The 16096-nt window shown below is 55.2% G+C and overlaps 1 protein-coding gene across 1 annotated transcript; it reads right to left on the bottom strand.

Annotated features, from left to right (window-relative positions):
• Window positions 1-188: 188 nt before the first annotated feature.
• LOC130853347 (collagen alpha-1(III) chain-like) lies at window positions 189-14315 on the bottom strand. The gene is made up of 6 exons (XM_057735067.1): window positions 14102-14315; window positions 13084-13450; window positions 12142-12444; window positions 11959-12046; window positions 11411-11581; window positions 189-422 (listed from the first exon to the last, which is right to left on the bottom strand). Exons 1-6 carry the CDS (start codon window positions 14313-14315, stop codon window positions 189-191), a joined length of 1377 nt encoding a protein of 458 aa, XP_057591050.1.
• Between the last annotated feature and the right edge of the window lie 1781 nt (window positions 14316-16096).

The following is a 16096-nucleotide window of genomic DNA, read 5'->3' as shown; positions in this document are numbered from 1 at the left end:
CGTGCAGCTCGTCCCGGGAGCGCAGGGGTGCTGCTCCTGGCTTCGCGGGAGCCGCCCGTGGCCCTCGCACCCATGCAGCGCGAGGCGAGCAGAAACCCGGTGAGGTTCCTGGCCTGGGGTGGGGCTGGGGGTGGGGCTGGGGAGCCGGGAGGGACCCAGCCGGGGCGGGCAGCTCTTGGAGCGCAGACCTAGGCGGGCAGCTGGCTCGGCTCCGCTGTGATGACGTCAGGGCCCCCGGGCTGGGCCTGGGGAGTGGGGACCCCCCGGCCGCTGTCCTCGCCAGGCCCCGTCCCCCGGCAGTGCCCGGTGCTGCCCCGCCCACCTGAGGCCCCACGTGGCCCATCTCGCCCGCCCTGCTCCGTGTCTGGCGGGGGCAAGCAGCTGCTGGCCTGAGGCCCCTCCTGTCGAGCCCCCGCACGGCTCTGCGGACATCGGTCGGGGCTGGCGGTTGTCAGTCTGAAGTTGTTCTTTAGGAGGTACCTTGTCTCCTCTGTCTGTTGTTCCACTGAGCTGTCAGGGGAAGGTACGCGTCCCCCTGCTCATGGGTGGATGTTTTGAAGCTGGTCTTAGCTCTTCAGATGTTGCCTCTACCCCATTCTTTGTTCCTTCTCCTTCTAAACCCCCAACTAAATGTACCTCACACACCCTTGCTGTCTTCTAACAGCCCTTCTGTATTTCCCCTTCCTTATCTGTCTTTGCTACATTCTGGGTAATTTCTTAAGATCTACTTTTCAGTTCATTAATTTTCTTATCAGCTGTATCAGATGTGCTATTGAACTCATTCAGTGATTAGTTTCCATAGTTACGATGTTCGGTTCTGTAAGTTCCACGTTGTTTTCCTAATTTCCTAGACTTCTACAGCTTTTTGTTCATCACATTTTCAACTCATTCTTTTCTTTTTCAACATATTAAAGTTCTTGTACATTCTCTGATTGTAATATCAGTATCTGCAGACTCTGTGGGTCTGATTCTTCTGTCCATTTTTTCTGTTGAGTCACTCATGGTGGCTTGTTTCCTGGCTGTGAGTTTGTATTTCTTGGAACTTTACCTCTGGAGTTTCTCTGACAGGTCTGGGTTCTTCCTGAAAAAAATTAGTATTTACTTCTGCCACATGACTGGGGAGCTATGATCTAGGACCACTTTAACTTTAAAGTAAATTTTTAGAGGAAAAAAAAATAAAGTTTAAAAATTAAAAAAAATTTTATTACGTTTGCGTTTTCACCCCCATTTCACTTTTCCACAAATGCCCTTTCTGTGCTGCCTTTACACAACCTTAGCCAAAGCAGAACACCTGAGTAATAGAAACAGACCCCTCATTTCACACATAGCAAGAGAAATAGAAATAAAAATACACAGAGAGACCCTTTCTTACACATCCACTTGATGAAACCCGAAGGTTTGATGGCATACCCTGTTGGGGGTTTTGGGGGGACACGCATCTTATACTCTCACGCGCTGTGAGTGGGGGTGCTGAGTGCTGTGACCACCTGAGCAGGGGCGTTTACCAACACCTCACAGAATCGCTTCTGCACTTACCCTTTGACCTAGCCATCCTACTTCTAGGGATATATCCTGAACTCACATTGGCAAAAATTCAAAAGATCTACCCAAAAGGTATTTCACTCTTCAGAGAAATTTTTAATAGGCAAATACTGAGAATATGTCATATGTCCCAAGTACCAGACGACGGCAGCAGTGTTGAGAACGGAAATTTGGGGGCTTGGAAAAAAGATACAGATTTAGAATCATTGAAGTTAGCAAAAACCCAGTGGTCCTGAATTTGAATTAGAAGTATTGCTATAAACCCATAATATATACCATGTATTTATTAAGTTGATACCTCTACTGAAAGCCCAGGTTATTTTCTTGACATCAAGGAAGTTATTGAGGAATACCAAGCTTGGACTCAGGCGCCACCTTGAAAAGACCCCGCTGGCCGAGGACAGGACAGCGTGAGTGGCCCTGAGAACAACAGCTACAGCCGAGGGATACACATCAAATATACGCAAGTCCACGAGTTCATGATGATTCTTTAGAAACAAAACCACATTGACCACCTTTGGGAGGGAATCAGGAACTGACGTCTTTTGAAAACACGTGAGTCAAGGGACAGTCAAGAACTTCTCCTACCTTTCCTGCAAGAACTATACCCCCTGGTAACGAGGTGCTGATGTCAGCATCTGATGACAAAACCAAAAGGGTGAAGTGGACACTAGCTGTTTCCTGACAGGCGTTCACCACACAGCCTGTTACGCAGTCTTCCCAAAACATCAAGGCAGACCTGAGGAAAGGGGCTGCGTGGGGGGGGTTTCTTTTGAGAAATGATCCCGAGGGACAGGGCGGGGGGCTGGGAGAGAGAAACAAGGAGAGAGGGAAAGCCCACCGTAGGGGGCATTATTGCAGTGGCCCCCACTGTGGGCACCCGGGGTGCCGGGAGCCGTCCGGGGATTGCCTAAAGGCTCAGGCAAGGCCGAGCACTTCGGGAATGGCCTGCAAGGCGGGAATTCCGATGAAGGCATCTTCGGTTCGGGAGAGCTGCAAAGCAGGCATCTTGGAAGTACCGGAGTTCTCCGAGATTTAGTTTCACTATGAGTCTCCTTTGTGTACTTTTCTTTCTAGGAATGATGAGCTCTCTGGGTGAGGGGCGCCAACGCCGCCTTCAAGAATGGTGGCTACCCCCCGCTTTCTTGGTGTTGTGGAAATTCTATGGGCCACAAACAAATCACATGTAGACCCTTAGGGGGCCCGGGTAATGGAGGAATGTTTAAACTTATTGTCCCCACCCTTGGGCCATGCTGGCAATTCGGCCGTCATGGGCCATGCGTTGTGATCAGGAATGCTGCCTCACCCAATCACAATGATCCCAAACCTCTGAAGTGAGGGTCCGTCAAACCAAAGTTGCCTATAAAATATCCCATGCACCCTTCCCTTATAAGAACGGAATAGTACGGGTATCTATGTTATGTCCATGTCCTGTATGTCTGCTGTCACGTAGCATAGAGAATGTAGCTCACTGATTAAGCTTAACCTGCTAACAATGTGTCTGTCACGTCAAGCCTGGGCGCCCGAGAGGCCTGCCCTTAGAGATTGTTATCCTGTGTTCCCCTCCCCCTTGTAACCACTGGAGGGTTAAAACAAGAATGGTGATGTAAAGCATGGGGAAAAAATGTTCGATTGTTTGTGGACAAGAACGTGAAGAACTGATGAGAACTGATGAGTACATAGAAGACTCGTCACCTGACTAAGGACTGGCCCCCGGCGGAGTCATTGGGACATTTGGGGGGGGGATATGGGGCCCCTAATGGAAAAATCCACATAACAAGCTGTAAGATATATAAGATCGGAGCAAAAATTAAAGTGACTCTCTCACTCTCACTCTCTCTCTCTGCCTCCTGTCTCTCTCTTTTTTCTCGCCGACTCTACCCCTCCCAAGGGACTCCCTGGATCCTGCCTGGGCTGGACCCCGGCACCGGGGCTTGTCCCACTGGGAGCCCTAGAGCAGGGGGTTCATCCGGCGGCGGCCCCAGGGCACCGGCTCCCTCACGCTTCCAGGGCTGCGGCGTGAAGGGTGAGTGGTCAGAGGAGCCGCAGGGCAGGAAGCGGGAGCCTCAGAGCGGCCTGTGGGAGATGCTGTCGGCGGGCCTGGGCATCTTGGGAGGAGCTGTTGCTCAGTTCACAGGTGATGTGAGAGATGTGAGGTGGGCACAGAGGCGCCAGGGCCCTGGTCAAGCTTCCAGACAGAACTTGCGAAGGACCGCAGGGACGCAGGGAGCACACCCCAGACACCAAGTCCCTGAGACACACACCAGCCAACAGCAGAGTGTGGACCTCAGTGGGACCCAGGTGCAACTGAACAAACCGAAAAACCAAACCAAGGCTCCTCGAGGGTTGACTTCCATGAAGGCAGTGTGAGGCACGGACGGCCCAGTTCCCAATGAAACCCGCGAAAACTATAACAAACACCAGCCAGGGGCTCTGGGAATGGCCCTACAGGCCGACAGCAAATAGAGAAGCATCTCTCCAAGAAAACCTGAAAATTTGCCAAGAAAGGAGAGCGTGGCTTCTGACCCAAGACCACTGCCTCCTCCCCGCTCAGCTCGGGAAGGCAGAGTCCCTGCTCCAAGAGGCTGCAGCCAAGAACACAAGGCTTCCGGTGCCCCCCCATCCCGGCTCTGAGTGGAAGGGCTTCCTTCCCTGGCAGCTGGCCCCGGCGCTCCCCATCCTGCCCGGAGCCTGCTGCGGAGGCCAAGTGCGGGCTAGGCTGGTTGAGAGCCCGGCTCTACCTTGGCTCTACTGAGGGTGCTGGGGCCCTGGTCACCTTCCCTGGCTGGGGGGCACCGGTTCTCGCCAGGAGAGGTGGCTGAGAGGACAGCAGGCTGGTCCCCCTCCCGCCGGGCTCCAGGAGCAGGGCCGTGGCACAGAGACAGCTCTGCCCTTGACCTCACCCCAGCTCCAGAACCTCAGCTCAGAGACTGGGGGTGGGTGGGTGGTGGGCAGGTCAGAGAAGCAGATCACTCCTAATTTCTTCCCAAAGGAACTGACTGTTGGCAACAGACTGTGGAGAAGCTCAAGCCCAAGTTCTCAAGAACAGTGACGTGGTGGCGGTCCCGCAGGAGGAGGTCCAAGGTAAGTTGGAGGCTGGTTCACAGGAGGGAACCGGGGTAATAAGAAAACTGAGGGGTGGGGCAGCCCCTGTGGGGTGGAAAGAAACAGGAAAGCTCCCTCAGGAGAGACTGTCAGAGATGCCAGAACTCGACTGGATTCGTTGGTGGAGGAGTCTGTGCCCTGGGGACTGCCGACGGCAGCAGAGCGATCAGCTGGCAATCAGTGGAGTTTAACAGCTGGGTGTGGTCCCAGGTGACTGTGGACGCACCCAGAGCTGCACCTTCCCTCAGGACATCGGCGGCGGAACACGGAACACGGTGGGGGTGGGGCGACAGTCTTCCCTGCAGCAATTCAGCCAGTCACCAAAGCGAATAAACAAGCACATAAGGATGAGCCCCAGGGGAGGGGGACCAGTACCCAGAGCTGCTACTCTCTGTCACGCCCAATCTCCAAAAAACGTTATGAGGCAGCAAAGAACCAGGAACGCAGGACCCACACTGAGGCAGGTTAATAAGAAAGCAGGGAAGGACAAAGCAAAAATAGGAAAATGCAAGCCCCGGGAATAGATAACTCATGGCCTCTTTCACAGGACCCTGCCCAAGGCAGCACAAACGTCTGGGTCCGCGAGATGAAAAAAAAAGCTAACGTCTGCACTCTGGCTTCTGTGCATTGCTTCTGCACAGATAAACACAGCTCTAGGCTCCCAAAAGCGTGGGAACTGGTCTACAAAAGGAGAAGCCCTCCTTTAGTTCGGGGCTCAGTCTTTGGATGTGAGTCCACTGGGCCTGTACCGGCACAATAGACATTGCCTCCTGCATTACAAGCCTCGGTATCCTCCCTGCCTCTACCGATTCCTCCAACAACATACCTTCAAAAGCAGCAGAGACTGCCTGTGAGCTTACAGGCTGTCAGCTCTATCAGAAAAGGCTTCGGAGGAGCCCTGATAAACGTGTTACAAGCATGTTCACAGAACTCAGGAAACTTTGATTAAAGAATTAAAGGAAGGGGGCTTCCCAGGTGGTGCAGTGGTTAAGAATCCGCCTGCCAGTGCAGGGGACATGGGTTCCATCCCTGGTCCAGGAAGATCTCACGTGCCGCGGAGCAACTAAGCCCGTGCACCACAACTACCAAGCCTGTGCTCTAGAGACCTTGAGCCAAAACTACTGAAGCCCGTGCGCCTAGAGCCCGTGCTCCGCAACAAGAGAAGCCACCGCAGTGAGAAGCCCGCGCACCACAACAAAGAGTAGCCCCTGCTCACAACTAGAGAAAGTCCACACGCAGCAACGAAGACCCAATGCAGCCAATCAATCAATTTAAAAAATTATCTGAGATGGGAAAAGAAAGAATTAAAAGAAGGGTTGATGACAATGTCTCACCAAATAGAGACTATCAGTAAAGAGAGAGACATTTTTTAAAAAAGAACCAAATGGATGTTCCTGAGTGTGTACAGTGTACTTTGTACAGCTTTACCAGTTTTTTTTAGGGGCTTTTCATGAGTTCTGCTATAACTACTATGGCTTATTTATTGTTTGTTTTCTTTAATATTTGTGGAAGTCTTACTCTTTTCTTATGTAGTTTTGTTTCTGCACAACTACTGTACTTTTCCATATGCAATAAAGACAATTAATAGAAAAAAATAAAAAATAAAAAAGAACCAAATGGAAATTCTGGAGTTGAAAACGACAAAAACTGAAAAATTTCTAAAAACTCACTAGAGGGACCTAACAGTAGAGTTGAAGAAAGAAAGAATAAATGAACTTGAAGAAAGAAAGAATAAATGAACTTGAAGATAGATTGACTGAGATTATGTGAGACAAAAAAACATGGAGAAAAAATAATGCGGAAACATCAGGAGAGCCTCAGTGAAACCCGAGGTGCCGTTAAGAACAACAACATACACGTGGTGCGGCACTGGGGGAGAAGGGGAAAAGAGCAAAACTATTTGAAGAAATACTAGCTGAAAACTTCCCAAATTTATTGAAGAACAAATAAGCGATACATCCAGGAATCTCAACGAATTCCAAGCGGGATAAACGCAACGGGAGCCCAGAGACATCACGACAACAGTAGCAGCTGATGTCTCATCAGAAATAACAACGGCCAGGAAGAAGTGAGGTGACATATCCAAAGTGCTCAAATTAAAAAGCTGTCAGTGGGACCTCCCCGGCCATCCGGTGGCTAAGAGTCCACGCTTCCAGTGCGGGAGGTGTGGGTTACCTCCCGGCCGGGGAAGTAGGATCCCACATGCTGTGCGACACGGCCAAAAAAAAAAAATTGTCAAGAATCCTACATCCAGTAATCAGAATGAAAGTGGGGCATTACCACCTACCATACAGAAATAAAAAAAGACTATGAAGGAATATTATGAAACAATTGTATCCCAACAGATTAGATAACTTACATGAAATAGGCACATTTCTAGAAAGTCATAAAACTGAGCTGAGAAGAAACAGACAATGTGGATAGACCTCAGCAGCTGAAAAGATTAAATTAGTTTAAAACAAAACAAAACAAACCTACCCCTAAAGAAAAGTTCAGGACCAGATAGGTTCACCAATTGGAAAGTGTTGGAAAGAGAACACTTTCCAACTCCTTTTATAGTCCCATGTCAGTGTGTTACCAAAACCAGACAAAGCCATCACAAGAAAAGCACAGTCCAACATCTCTTGTGGCTATGACACAAAAATCCTCAGCAAACTTCAGCAAACCAAATCCAGCAACGTATACAAAGAATCACACACCACGACTAAGTGGGGTTTGTCCCCGGAATGCTAGGCTGGTTTAACATCAGGAAAACAGTTAGCGTAATACCTCACATCACTGGAGTAAAAAGCCAAAACCACACGATCATCTCAACTGATGCAGAAAGGTCATTTGACAAAATCCAACACCCTTAACAAACTAAGGACAGAAGGGAACTTCCTTAATCTGATAATAGCATCTGTGATAACCCCACAGCTTAGAGTATATTCAATGGTGAAAGCCTGGATGCTTTCAGGAACAAGACAAGGATACCAGTTCTGGCCACTTCTATCCAACATTGTACTGGAGGTTCTGGCCAGGGTAATTAGGTGAAAAAGAAAAAGGAAAAAAGGAAAGAAAGAAAAAGCATCCAGATTGGAAAGGAAGTAAAACTATTTCTATTCACAGATGACATGCTCTTGTATGTAGAAAACAGTAAGGAGCTCACCGAAAAATGTTTAGAACTGATGCATGAACTCAGCAAGGCTGCAAAATAAAATTTCCATGTAGAAAATCAATTGTCTTCCTATACTCTTGCAATGAACAATCCAAAAATGGATTTAAGAAAACAATTCCAATTGCAATAGCAGCACAAAAGAATAAAAGCCTTAGGAATAAATTTAACAAAAAAATGCAGCACATACCCTGAAAGCTATAGAACATTGTTCAAAGAAATTAAAGAAGATCTAAATAATTGGAAAAACATCTCACGCTTGTGATTGCAAGACTTAACATTGTTAAAATGGCAATATTTCCTAAAACAGTCCCTAACCTACTGATTCAATGCCATCTGTCAGAAGCCCAGCAGACTTCTTCATGCAAATCGATGGCCTGATTCTAATATGGAATTGTGAGGAACCTGAAGAGCCAAAACATTGTTGAAAGAAGAACAAAGTAAGACTTCAAAATGTACTACAGAGCAGCAGCAGTCACGACACTGCAGGAGGATAGACACAGAGATTAACGGAACAGAACCGAGGGCCCAGAAATAAACCCTCACACCCATGGTCAAGTGATATCTGACGGCATGAAAAGACCATCCAACGGGGAGAGAGGAGTCTTTTCAACAAACGGTGCTGGGATAACTGGATAACCACATGCGAAAGAAGCAAGCTGGACACTTACCTCACAAAATATTCAAAAATTAATTCAAAATGGATCAAAGACCTAAATGTAAGAGGTCAAACTGTGAGACACTTAGAGAAAATCACCGCGTGGACCCTCACCATCTGGCATCTGGCAGAGGGCCCCCAGGTGTGACACCAAATGCATGGGCAACACAAGTAAAAACAGATAAATTGGATTTCATCAAAACTAAAATATTTTGTGCTTCAAAGGACATGTCAAGAAAGTGGAGAGACAACCCACACAATGGAAGAAAATATTTGCAAACCCTGTGTCTGGTGAGGATTGAATATCCTGAATGTATAAAGAACTGCCACAACGCAACACAGAAGACAACCCAACGAAAAACACGGGCAAAGGGCTTACGTAGATGTTTCTCTGAAGAAGATATACACCTGGCCGAGGAGCACACGAGGAGAGCATCAGCATCTCCAGCCAGCAGGCAAACGCACATGAAAGCCACTAGGCCGGCTGGAATCAAGATGTCAGACGATAACCAGCATTGGGAAGGATGTGGAGAAGTCGGACGTGCACGCTAACGTACCACAGTAACAGACTCAACGGCGGCATCAACGGACCGTCTCAACACGTGCAGAAAAAGCATTTGATAAAGTACAGCATTCACTGATGAGAAACACGTCCTATTAACTGGCTGCGGAAGGAAACGTAGGTCACCTACGTAGGAAAAGGTGTTTTCAAAAACCTCCTGCACGAATCATGCTCATGGTGAAACGTCAAAAGTATTTCCTTTAAAAAGCAAGAATAAGACAAAGATGCCCCTTCTAGAAACTTCTATCCACACTCACATGGCAGGCTCTAGCCAGCCCAGTAAGACAGGAGAAAGAGGTAAGAGATGTGTACCACTGTGCTTCATGTCAGCCCCATTTAACAGAAAACTCAAACAATTGCTTAAACAGGTAAGAACGCAACCCTCTCTGGCCCCCGAGGCCTCCCCAGCCTCCCGCGGGGTCCTGGGCCGCTGCCCCTAGGCCTCTGGGTGCAGCATTCATCACGCCACGTTGTGGAGACAGGGGCTCACTGAGGGCAGGGGTGAGTACATGGTTCCTCATTCTACAAATTTTCACAGTCAACCTGGAAAGGTGGCAACAGCCCTTGAATGCTTACAGGAATGACGAAGCTCTTTGGTGTGGCTTTTAAAAGCTCATGCTTCACACCTGCTGAGACATTTCCTGCCGTATTTTACTGCCTCTGAAATTAGCATCTTATCTTCACTGGCCATGCTGGATAACTTGCTATGTGGTTATTTTTCTTAACGGTCTAATCGATGGAAATACAGCATCGTGTATAGAATATCAGAAATAGCAAAAACTGTGTATATTTAATTAATGAGATAACACTTTTTTAAAAAGTCACATGAAAGGACCAGAGCCCTAGGCCGTCTGGATGGCATCATGCATCATCCCACCAGGGAAACACGGCGCGGTGCAGTGATGCAGAAGTACGTCCTGAGGGCGTGCGCAGCTCCGGGACTGGCAAGGCCAGCGGAGAACCCTGCCCTCTGGCTGCCCCGGCTGTGTCCATGGAGCATGGCATCTCGGGCGATGCGGAAATGGCGTTGTTCTTAACAAGCCAATCATTTTACCTTCACAGTCTATTGGGAGGAAGTACTGCCTAACTAGTGTTTTCTTGTTACGAAATGTTTTATATGCACAAAAACAAATGTAAAATCGCACGTCCTGGCAAGGACAGTAGATACCACAGCCCCAAAACCCAGCTGAAGAAGCACCAGTACTGCACGTTTAGGAGTCCACGAGGAGGCCTCTGCCCTCCCGGCGACTGCTTCTTTACGATCACTCAAGATCTACAGGCAGATTGCGGGGGTCCCTCCCCAAGAAGTACTGAAACAGGACTGACCTGGCCCCACCCTCTGCGTGGCCCGCAGGCACAGGACCTGTGGCTGGGGTCCGTGGCTGGTGTCCATGCCTGGGGCGGGCCGAGAGCAGCACCCCCAGACACAGAGTAGGCCAGGCTGGTTCGGGGTCCAGCAGGGGCCCTAGAGCTGACTGGGCACCAGGAAGGGACCCTGGGGTCCAGCCTGATCCCCACCCAGGAACCAGAGGTGACAATGACGTGGGAGCTTCAGGGCCGTCTCCCTGAGACCCAGGCTTGCTGGGTGGGTCACTGTCTGGGGTCCTCCATGGTCCCACTTTCCCCACTCTGCCGCTACCAGGGGTCACCCACAGTCCACACCTTTGCACGACCTGGCCCACTCCTTGTCCTCAGATCAGGTGGCCCCTGCACCTCCAAAGAGGTGTGGTCTGCGCTGAACTGCTCTCCTGTCTCCCTGTCCAGGTGGTTTCCCAAGGGTAGGGCTGCAGTCTCTGAACCCAGCAGCAGCAGCTGAGCACAGAGCAGAGCACTGGGCACCAGCGGGGGAGGGGAGCAGGACTCTGGAATTCCCACCCTTCCGTGCAGGGTCCTTCTGTGTTGGCTCCACCAGCTCAAGGCAGCCTCGAGGCCTTGGAGATGCAGTGGCTGAGGAGGTGGCCAGCAGCGGCCCCGCTCCCCCGGCCCTGGGACCTGCCCCAGGCTGTCCAGGGGCCCAAATTGTCTGTGAGAAGGTGGACAGGCAGTAGAAGTCCACAACTGTCCCGTCCTGAACAGGAGCCAGCTCCAGAACAGTGCAAAAGTCTTGGTCTTGACAAGTCTGCTTCAGTCTTGCCCAGCAAGGGCACCCAGCTACGGCGCTCTGGGCCCCCACAGAGCCTTGCTCACCCTCTGGTGGTCTGGGTGCCAAGCCCTGAGCGAGACAAAGGACGGTGGGCCGGTTCCGTGGGGACCTGGGCGGTGAGAAGGTATCTGGTCAGAGCTAGGTATGGAGAGACAGGTAGCAAATCGAGGCAGCGACACTTCCCCCAGCCACAGGCTGCCCAGCGCTCTGGGGTGTGGAGAAGATCAAAGCATTGCCGGGCCTTACAAAGCAGCACATGTGCTCCTGCAGGGGCCTGGGCAGACACGGAAGGCGGCTGGTGGCCCTCAGGCCCCCTCGGCCAGCTCCCTTGGTGCAGTGGCCCCCACCCGCCTTCTCCAGCACATTTCCAGACCACGGCGGGCCTGGCCCCTTGAAAATCGTGACTGTTGTTGGGTTCTGGGTGTACACAGCACAGGTTCAGGATGCGAAGGTCCACACCCGAGGAGGCATGGGCCGCATCTGGCCTCCGCCCGGCTTCTCTTCACCAGGCCTTCACTTTCAGCAGCTGCACTTCAAGAACTGGGTTAGTTTCTCTTTCAAACTCCTCCTGAGTTTGCATTTCTCCACGAAACCGAGGGAGGATGACGGCTACAACAGGCAAGCTATCATCCCTGCAGTATGATCCTGCTTCCTGCGGAGCCCAGTCTCCGCTGCCTGCCCGGTGAAACTCAGTCCTTCCCCTTCTCGGGGGCGGCAGGACCGCAGCCCTGCAGTCATCCCAGGGAGGGAAGGGCCTGGAATTCGCCTCTCCCGTAGTCACTGCGCGTCCTTACCCCCACGCGGCCCCGGTGCCCGCTGCAGCCCCGCGGGTGAGGGAGGGGAGGGGAGCCAAGCCCCAGATCGCCGGCCACGGCCCCAGCCCTGAGCCGGAGCGCGGGGGGCGGCGCGGCAGACCCTCGGGGAGGGGAGAGGGTCGGACCGCCTTCTTACTTGGCGCCCGGGCTCCCTATTGCTACATTGTCAGCAGGCCGTCAAGAGGCAGCAGGTCCCCGGCCACCCGCCACCCCGGCGCTGGAGAGCCCCTGACCGCGGGCGCGCCGGTCCTGCTGCGCGGGCGCGGCGACTCCTTCTCCCTCCGGGCCCCGCCGAGCCCTGTCCGGCTCCGGCTGCGGCCCCGCGGAAGCCAAGCGGCCGCGCCGGGCCCGCCGTGCGCCCCGCGCTCCACCGAGTCCAGGGCTCCGAGGCCGCCGGCCCCGCGCACACTCACCACACGCACGCGTTCCCATAGGGACAGCCCTCCCCCCAGGCGCCCGGACGTTCTCCAGGAAAATAAACAGAGGAACGCGGGGAAAACTCCTTAAAATAAGCGTGAGAGTGTCCACTCGGTCACGACGCTGAGAACCCCAGTGCGTGAGAGGAACCGGCAAGTTTCTCCTTAGCAATCCCGCCGGCAAACTGTTATCGCCATTTCTCTGTTCGGAATCAGCTTCCTGCCGCCGCAGCCACAAACAATCTTCTAAGCTCTTCTGAGCCGCCGCGGTTACAGGAGGCAGGTCCGCAGAGTACACCTCCGATACTTTATTGGGTGCTTTGTACACAATGGGAAGGCCTGTTTGGGGCCATTGCAAGGGCCAGACTATGCTCACTGTCTTTCAGGAAAGTTTGTACGAACATGACTTTTTAACAACAGTTTTTAAATATCCGTTAAGATACAGACAGGCTTGTGGCATCTGTTATAACACTGTATCAACAGCGACAAAAACAAGCAACAGAAAAACAAGACGAGAGCCCCGAGATGCCCTCTGCGCAGGAGCGCAGGGCCCGGCCGCCGGGACCCATATCCGGCGCTGGGACCGGTCGGCCCCGGTGGCGGAGGCCAACAGCAACCCGTCTGCCCCTTCCTCCCCAGCGGACCCCCAGGCCCAAGGCCTCGAAGCCCTGGGACGTGTAATACGTGCCGTCCCGGCACCTGCGGCAGGGAGCCCGCGCCGCCGCCGCACACGGCCGGGGAGCCGTGAAGGTGCGCGCCCAGCGGGAAGGCCAGGGCGAACGAAGGCGGCAGCGGCTTGGCCGCCAGCTTCAGCGTCTCCAGCTCGGCCCCCTGCAGTCGCTTTGCCTTGGCGCGGTGGTTCTGAAACCAGATCTTGGCCTGCGTCTCGGAAAGGCCCAGGCTGCTGGAGAACGCGGCGCGCTCCGCGATGGCCAGGTGCTGCTTCTGGCGGAACCTGCGCCCCAGAGCCAGCAGCTGCGCGGTGGTGAAGGGCGCCCGCGGCTCGCGGTTGGTCCCGGTTTTCCGGAGGGTGCAGGGCGGAGGGCTGGGGGCGCCTGGCGGGGAACAGAGCACAAAGCGGGCGCTCGGGCGCCGGCCGTGCGCGCCCCTTTCCCGCACTCCCGGATCGCCGCCAAGGCCGGTTCCGCCTGCGAGTCCCGGCTTCGTGAGCGCAAGCCTCAGAGGAGACGAGACCCCCGAGGCCTCTGGGGTAACAGAAGCGAGGCCCCGGGGAGACGGCGCGCGGGGCGGGGGGGGGGGCGCTGTGGACTCGGGCTTTTCTCCCCAGATCGGTGGCCCTGCGCGCCGGGGCGGAGGGCAACTCTGCCCATTTGGAGAAGCGAGAAACTTGGGCGGGAAGGCGCCGCAAGAACTGAGCGGTGCGCGCAGAGGCGAGGACTAGGCGAAGCAGAAGTCAGGCATCGCGGGCAGCGACGGGGCTGAAGGGGTGCTCGGCCAGACAGGCTCCGAGACACGAAGGCCCGCATCTTGGGTTGCGGGTTCCGCCCCAGGGTAACTGGCGTGGGACCGGGGAGCCGCCGCGGGGCTCGCGCGCGCGGGACCGGTCGGGTGGGCTCGTATGGGCCGCTTTCTTTCCCTGCACTCAGGCCGGCGCGTTCGCGGCTGCTTACTTCGCTTCCCGCCCTGGGCCTCCGCGCCCGGGCGGGCTCCTCTCGCAGCCCGGGACCGTGCGACAGGGCGCTTACGCGGGGAGGACGAGGGGGCGGCCGCCGGGAACCAGGCCCGGGGCTCCACGGCGCCCCGCGGCCTCTCCTCCCGGGGTTCCACGGGCTCGGCGCCCAGCCAGCGCTCTGCCTCCAGCCGTGACTCGACGCTGAAGGGCAGCGGGCCGGGCCCCGCGCGGCCCGCGCTGCGCGTCCCGAGCCCGGCAGAGCGCACGCGGAGCGGCGCCGGGGCCATGCGCTGGCCGGCAGGCGCGACGCGGGGCCAGCGCGCCGCTAGACTGCGCGGAGCTGGGCCACGTCCCCGCCCTCCGTGCCCTATAGAAAGGCGGCGCCCCTTTCACGCCCAGCTCCCCAGCCGCCGCGGTGGCTGCCGCGGGGACCCAGGCGCCCACTGGTTTCGCTGACCCGGGAGGGAGGGGCGGGGCCGCCGACGGGGCCCCCGGGTCGCTTGCCCCGCGCCTGGCTGTCCTCTCCCGGAGCGCTGCGGCCCGGGTGGGAGGCGGCTGGGGCACCCGGGGAGCACGGCGCGCTGGCCCCAGCCTCCCCACGCGGAGGAGCCCGCAGCGGGCGCGACCCGGTGGAGCCGCGGTCCGGGCAGAGGTCGGCGAGCGCGCGCGGATGCCGAGACGCGCAGAGCTGGGCGCCGTCAGAGACGCGGCGCCGCGCCTCCCGCGGGGGCCTCCCTCGGCCGCTCGCCGGCTGCGCTTCCCGCTGCGCCCCGGCCCGCAGCCCGAACCGAGGCGCGTGCCTGCCGTAGCCGGGCACCGAGCCCCGGGGGCCGCGTTTGAGCGACGCTGCGCCCGGACTGGGGACTCTGCTCCCGTCGCCTCGTAGTCGGGCCTCGGTGCCCCGACCCTGGGGACACCCGTCGCTGGCGAGCTCTCTCCTTGGCGTCCCACGGCCCGGCCCCAACAGCGGGCGGCGGGGCGCCGGGAAGGTCCCCGGGCAGGGCCCGCAGCCGCGGAGAAGGCGGAGCGGCCGACCCCTCACCCGCTTCCGACGCAGGGCTTGGGGCGCAGGCAGGTCGGTCGCTGGGGGTTGGAGCCACCGTCAGCCTCTCCCGCTCCGCACTTGCTCGGCCAAATCGTCCGGAGACCCGGGATCTGGGATAAGCCCCGCGGCGCGGGCTTCCGACCGACCCCGGCCGGACGGGGCCGGGCTGCCCCCGGGGCGCCGCGGACCAGGCGGAGACTGGATCCCGGACCGGGCTTGGAGAAGGAGGAGCCAAGGCCGGACAGAGATTTGCACTAACTTGGATTCTTTTTCCAAAACGGAACCAATCGTTGGTTTAAAAACCTTCTGGGGTGCTGCCCACGGGACACCGCTCTGCAGTCTCTCCCGGAACGGAAAAAACCCCAACTGAGTTTTAGAACAAATCATGAGGTTGGTTTGCGGGTAACGCCTTTATGTGTCTGATTAATATCTCAGAACACAGCACTGGCAAACAGCAGCCGAAATCCATACGTGTTTATTTTTGAAAGACCAAAGTTGTTTAATGAAATCTAGCTTTGGGTGACGCTTTGTCCAGTTCAGCTAGAGAAATTGAATTAGAAACTTTCTCTGCATGCAAATGGAGAAGCACGACTGAAAGGGCCCCCGCACCCCTCCAGGCCAGGCCTGCATCTGTGGCTAGATCTCTGCATTCCAAGATGGAGTGCCTCTTTCTAATGTAGTAAAGATGTTCTGAGTTGATTGAAGATAATTGCATCTTTAAAGCACTTTCTTTGAAGGCCTCTCTCCTGATAGTTTATCTTTAGCAGGCCACTCGCAGGAGCGTTTGAAAAAGAACTTTAATGAGGATGACAGCCAGCTGCCCCCGCCTGCCCCACGGCCACTCAGGACGCTCTGGAGGTGGTGTCTGGGCCGATGAAGAGGGGGCCTGGCTGTGGCCTGGCAGCCTGGGGGTGGGATGGGGCTGCGGGGCCAGGCGCAGGAGCCCACCTTCAGGACCATCTCCCTGAGGGTGTTGGATTGGTGTCCCTTCTCCCAGCCAGGCTGGGCCGGTGCTGACCAGGC

This window comes from Hippopotamus amphibius, chromosome 5 (genome assembly GCF_030028045.1).
Source record: "Hippopotamus amphibius kiboko isolate mHipAmp2 chromosome 5, mHipAmp2.hap2, whole genome shotgun sequence".
Taxonomy (NCBI): domain Eukaryota; kingdom Metazoa; phylum Chordata; class Mammalia; order Artiodactyla; family Hippopotamidae; genus Hippopotamus; species Hippopotamus amphibius.
The sequence above is the reverse complement of the archived record's forward strand: the minus strand, read 5'-3'. Positions and strand labels throughout refer to the sequence as shown.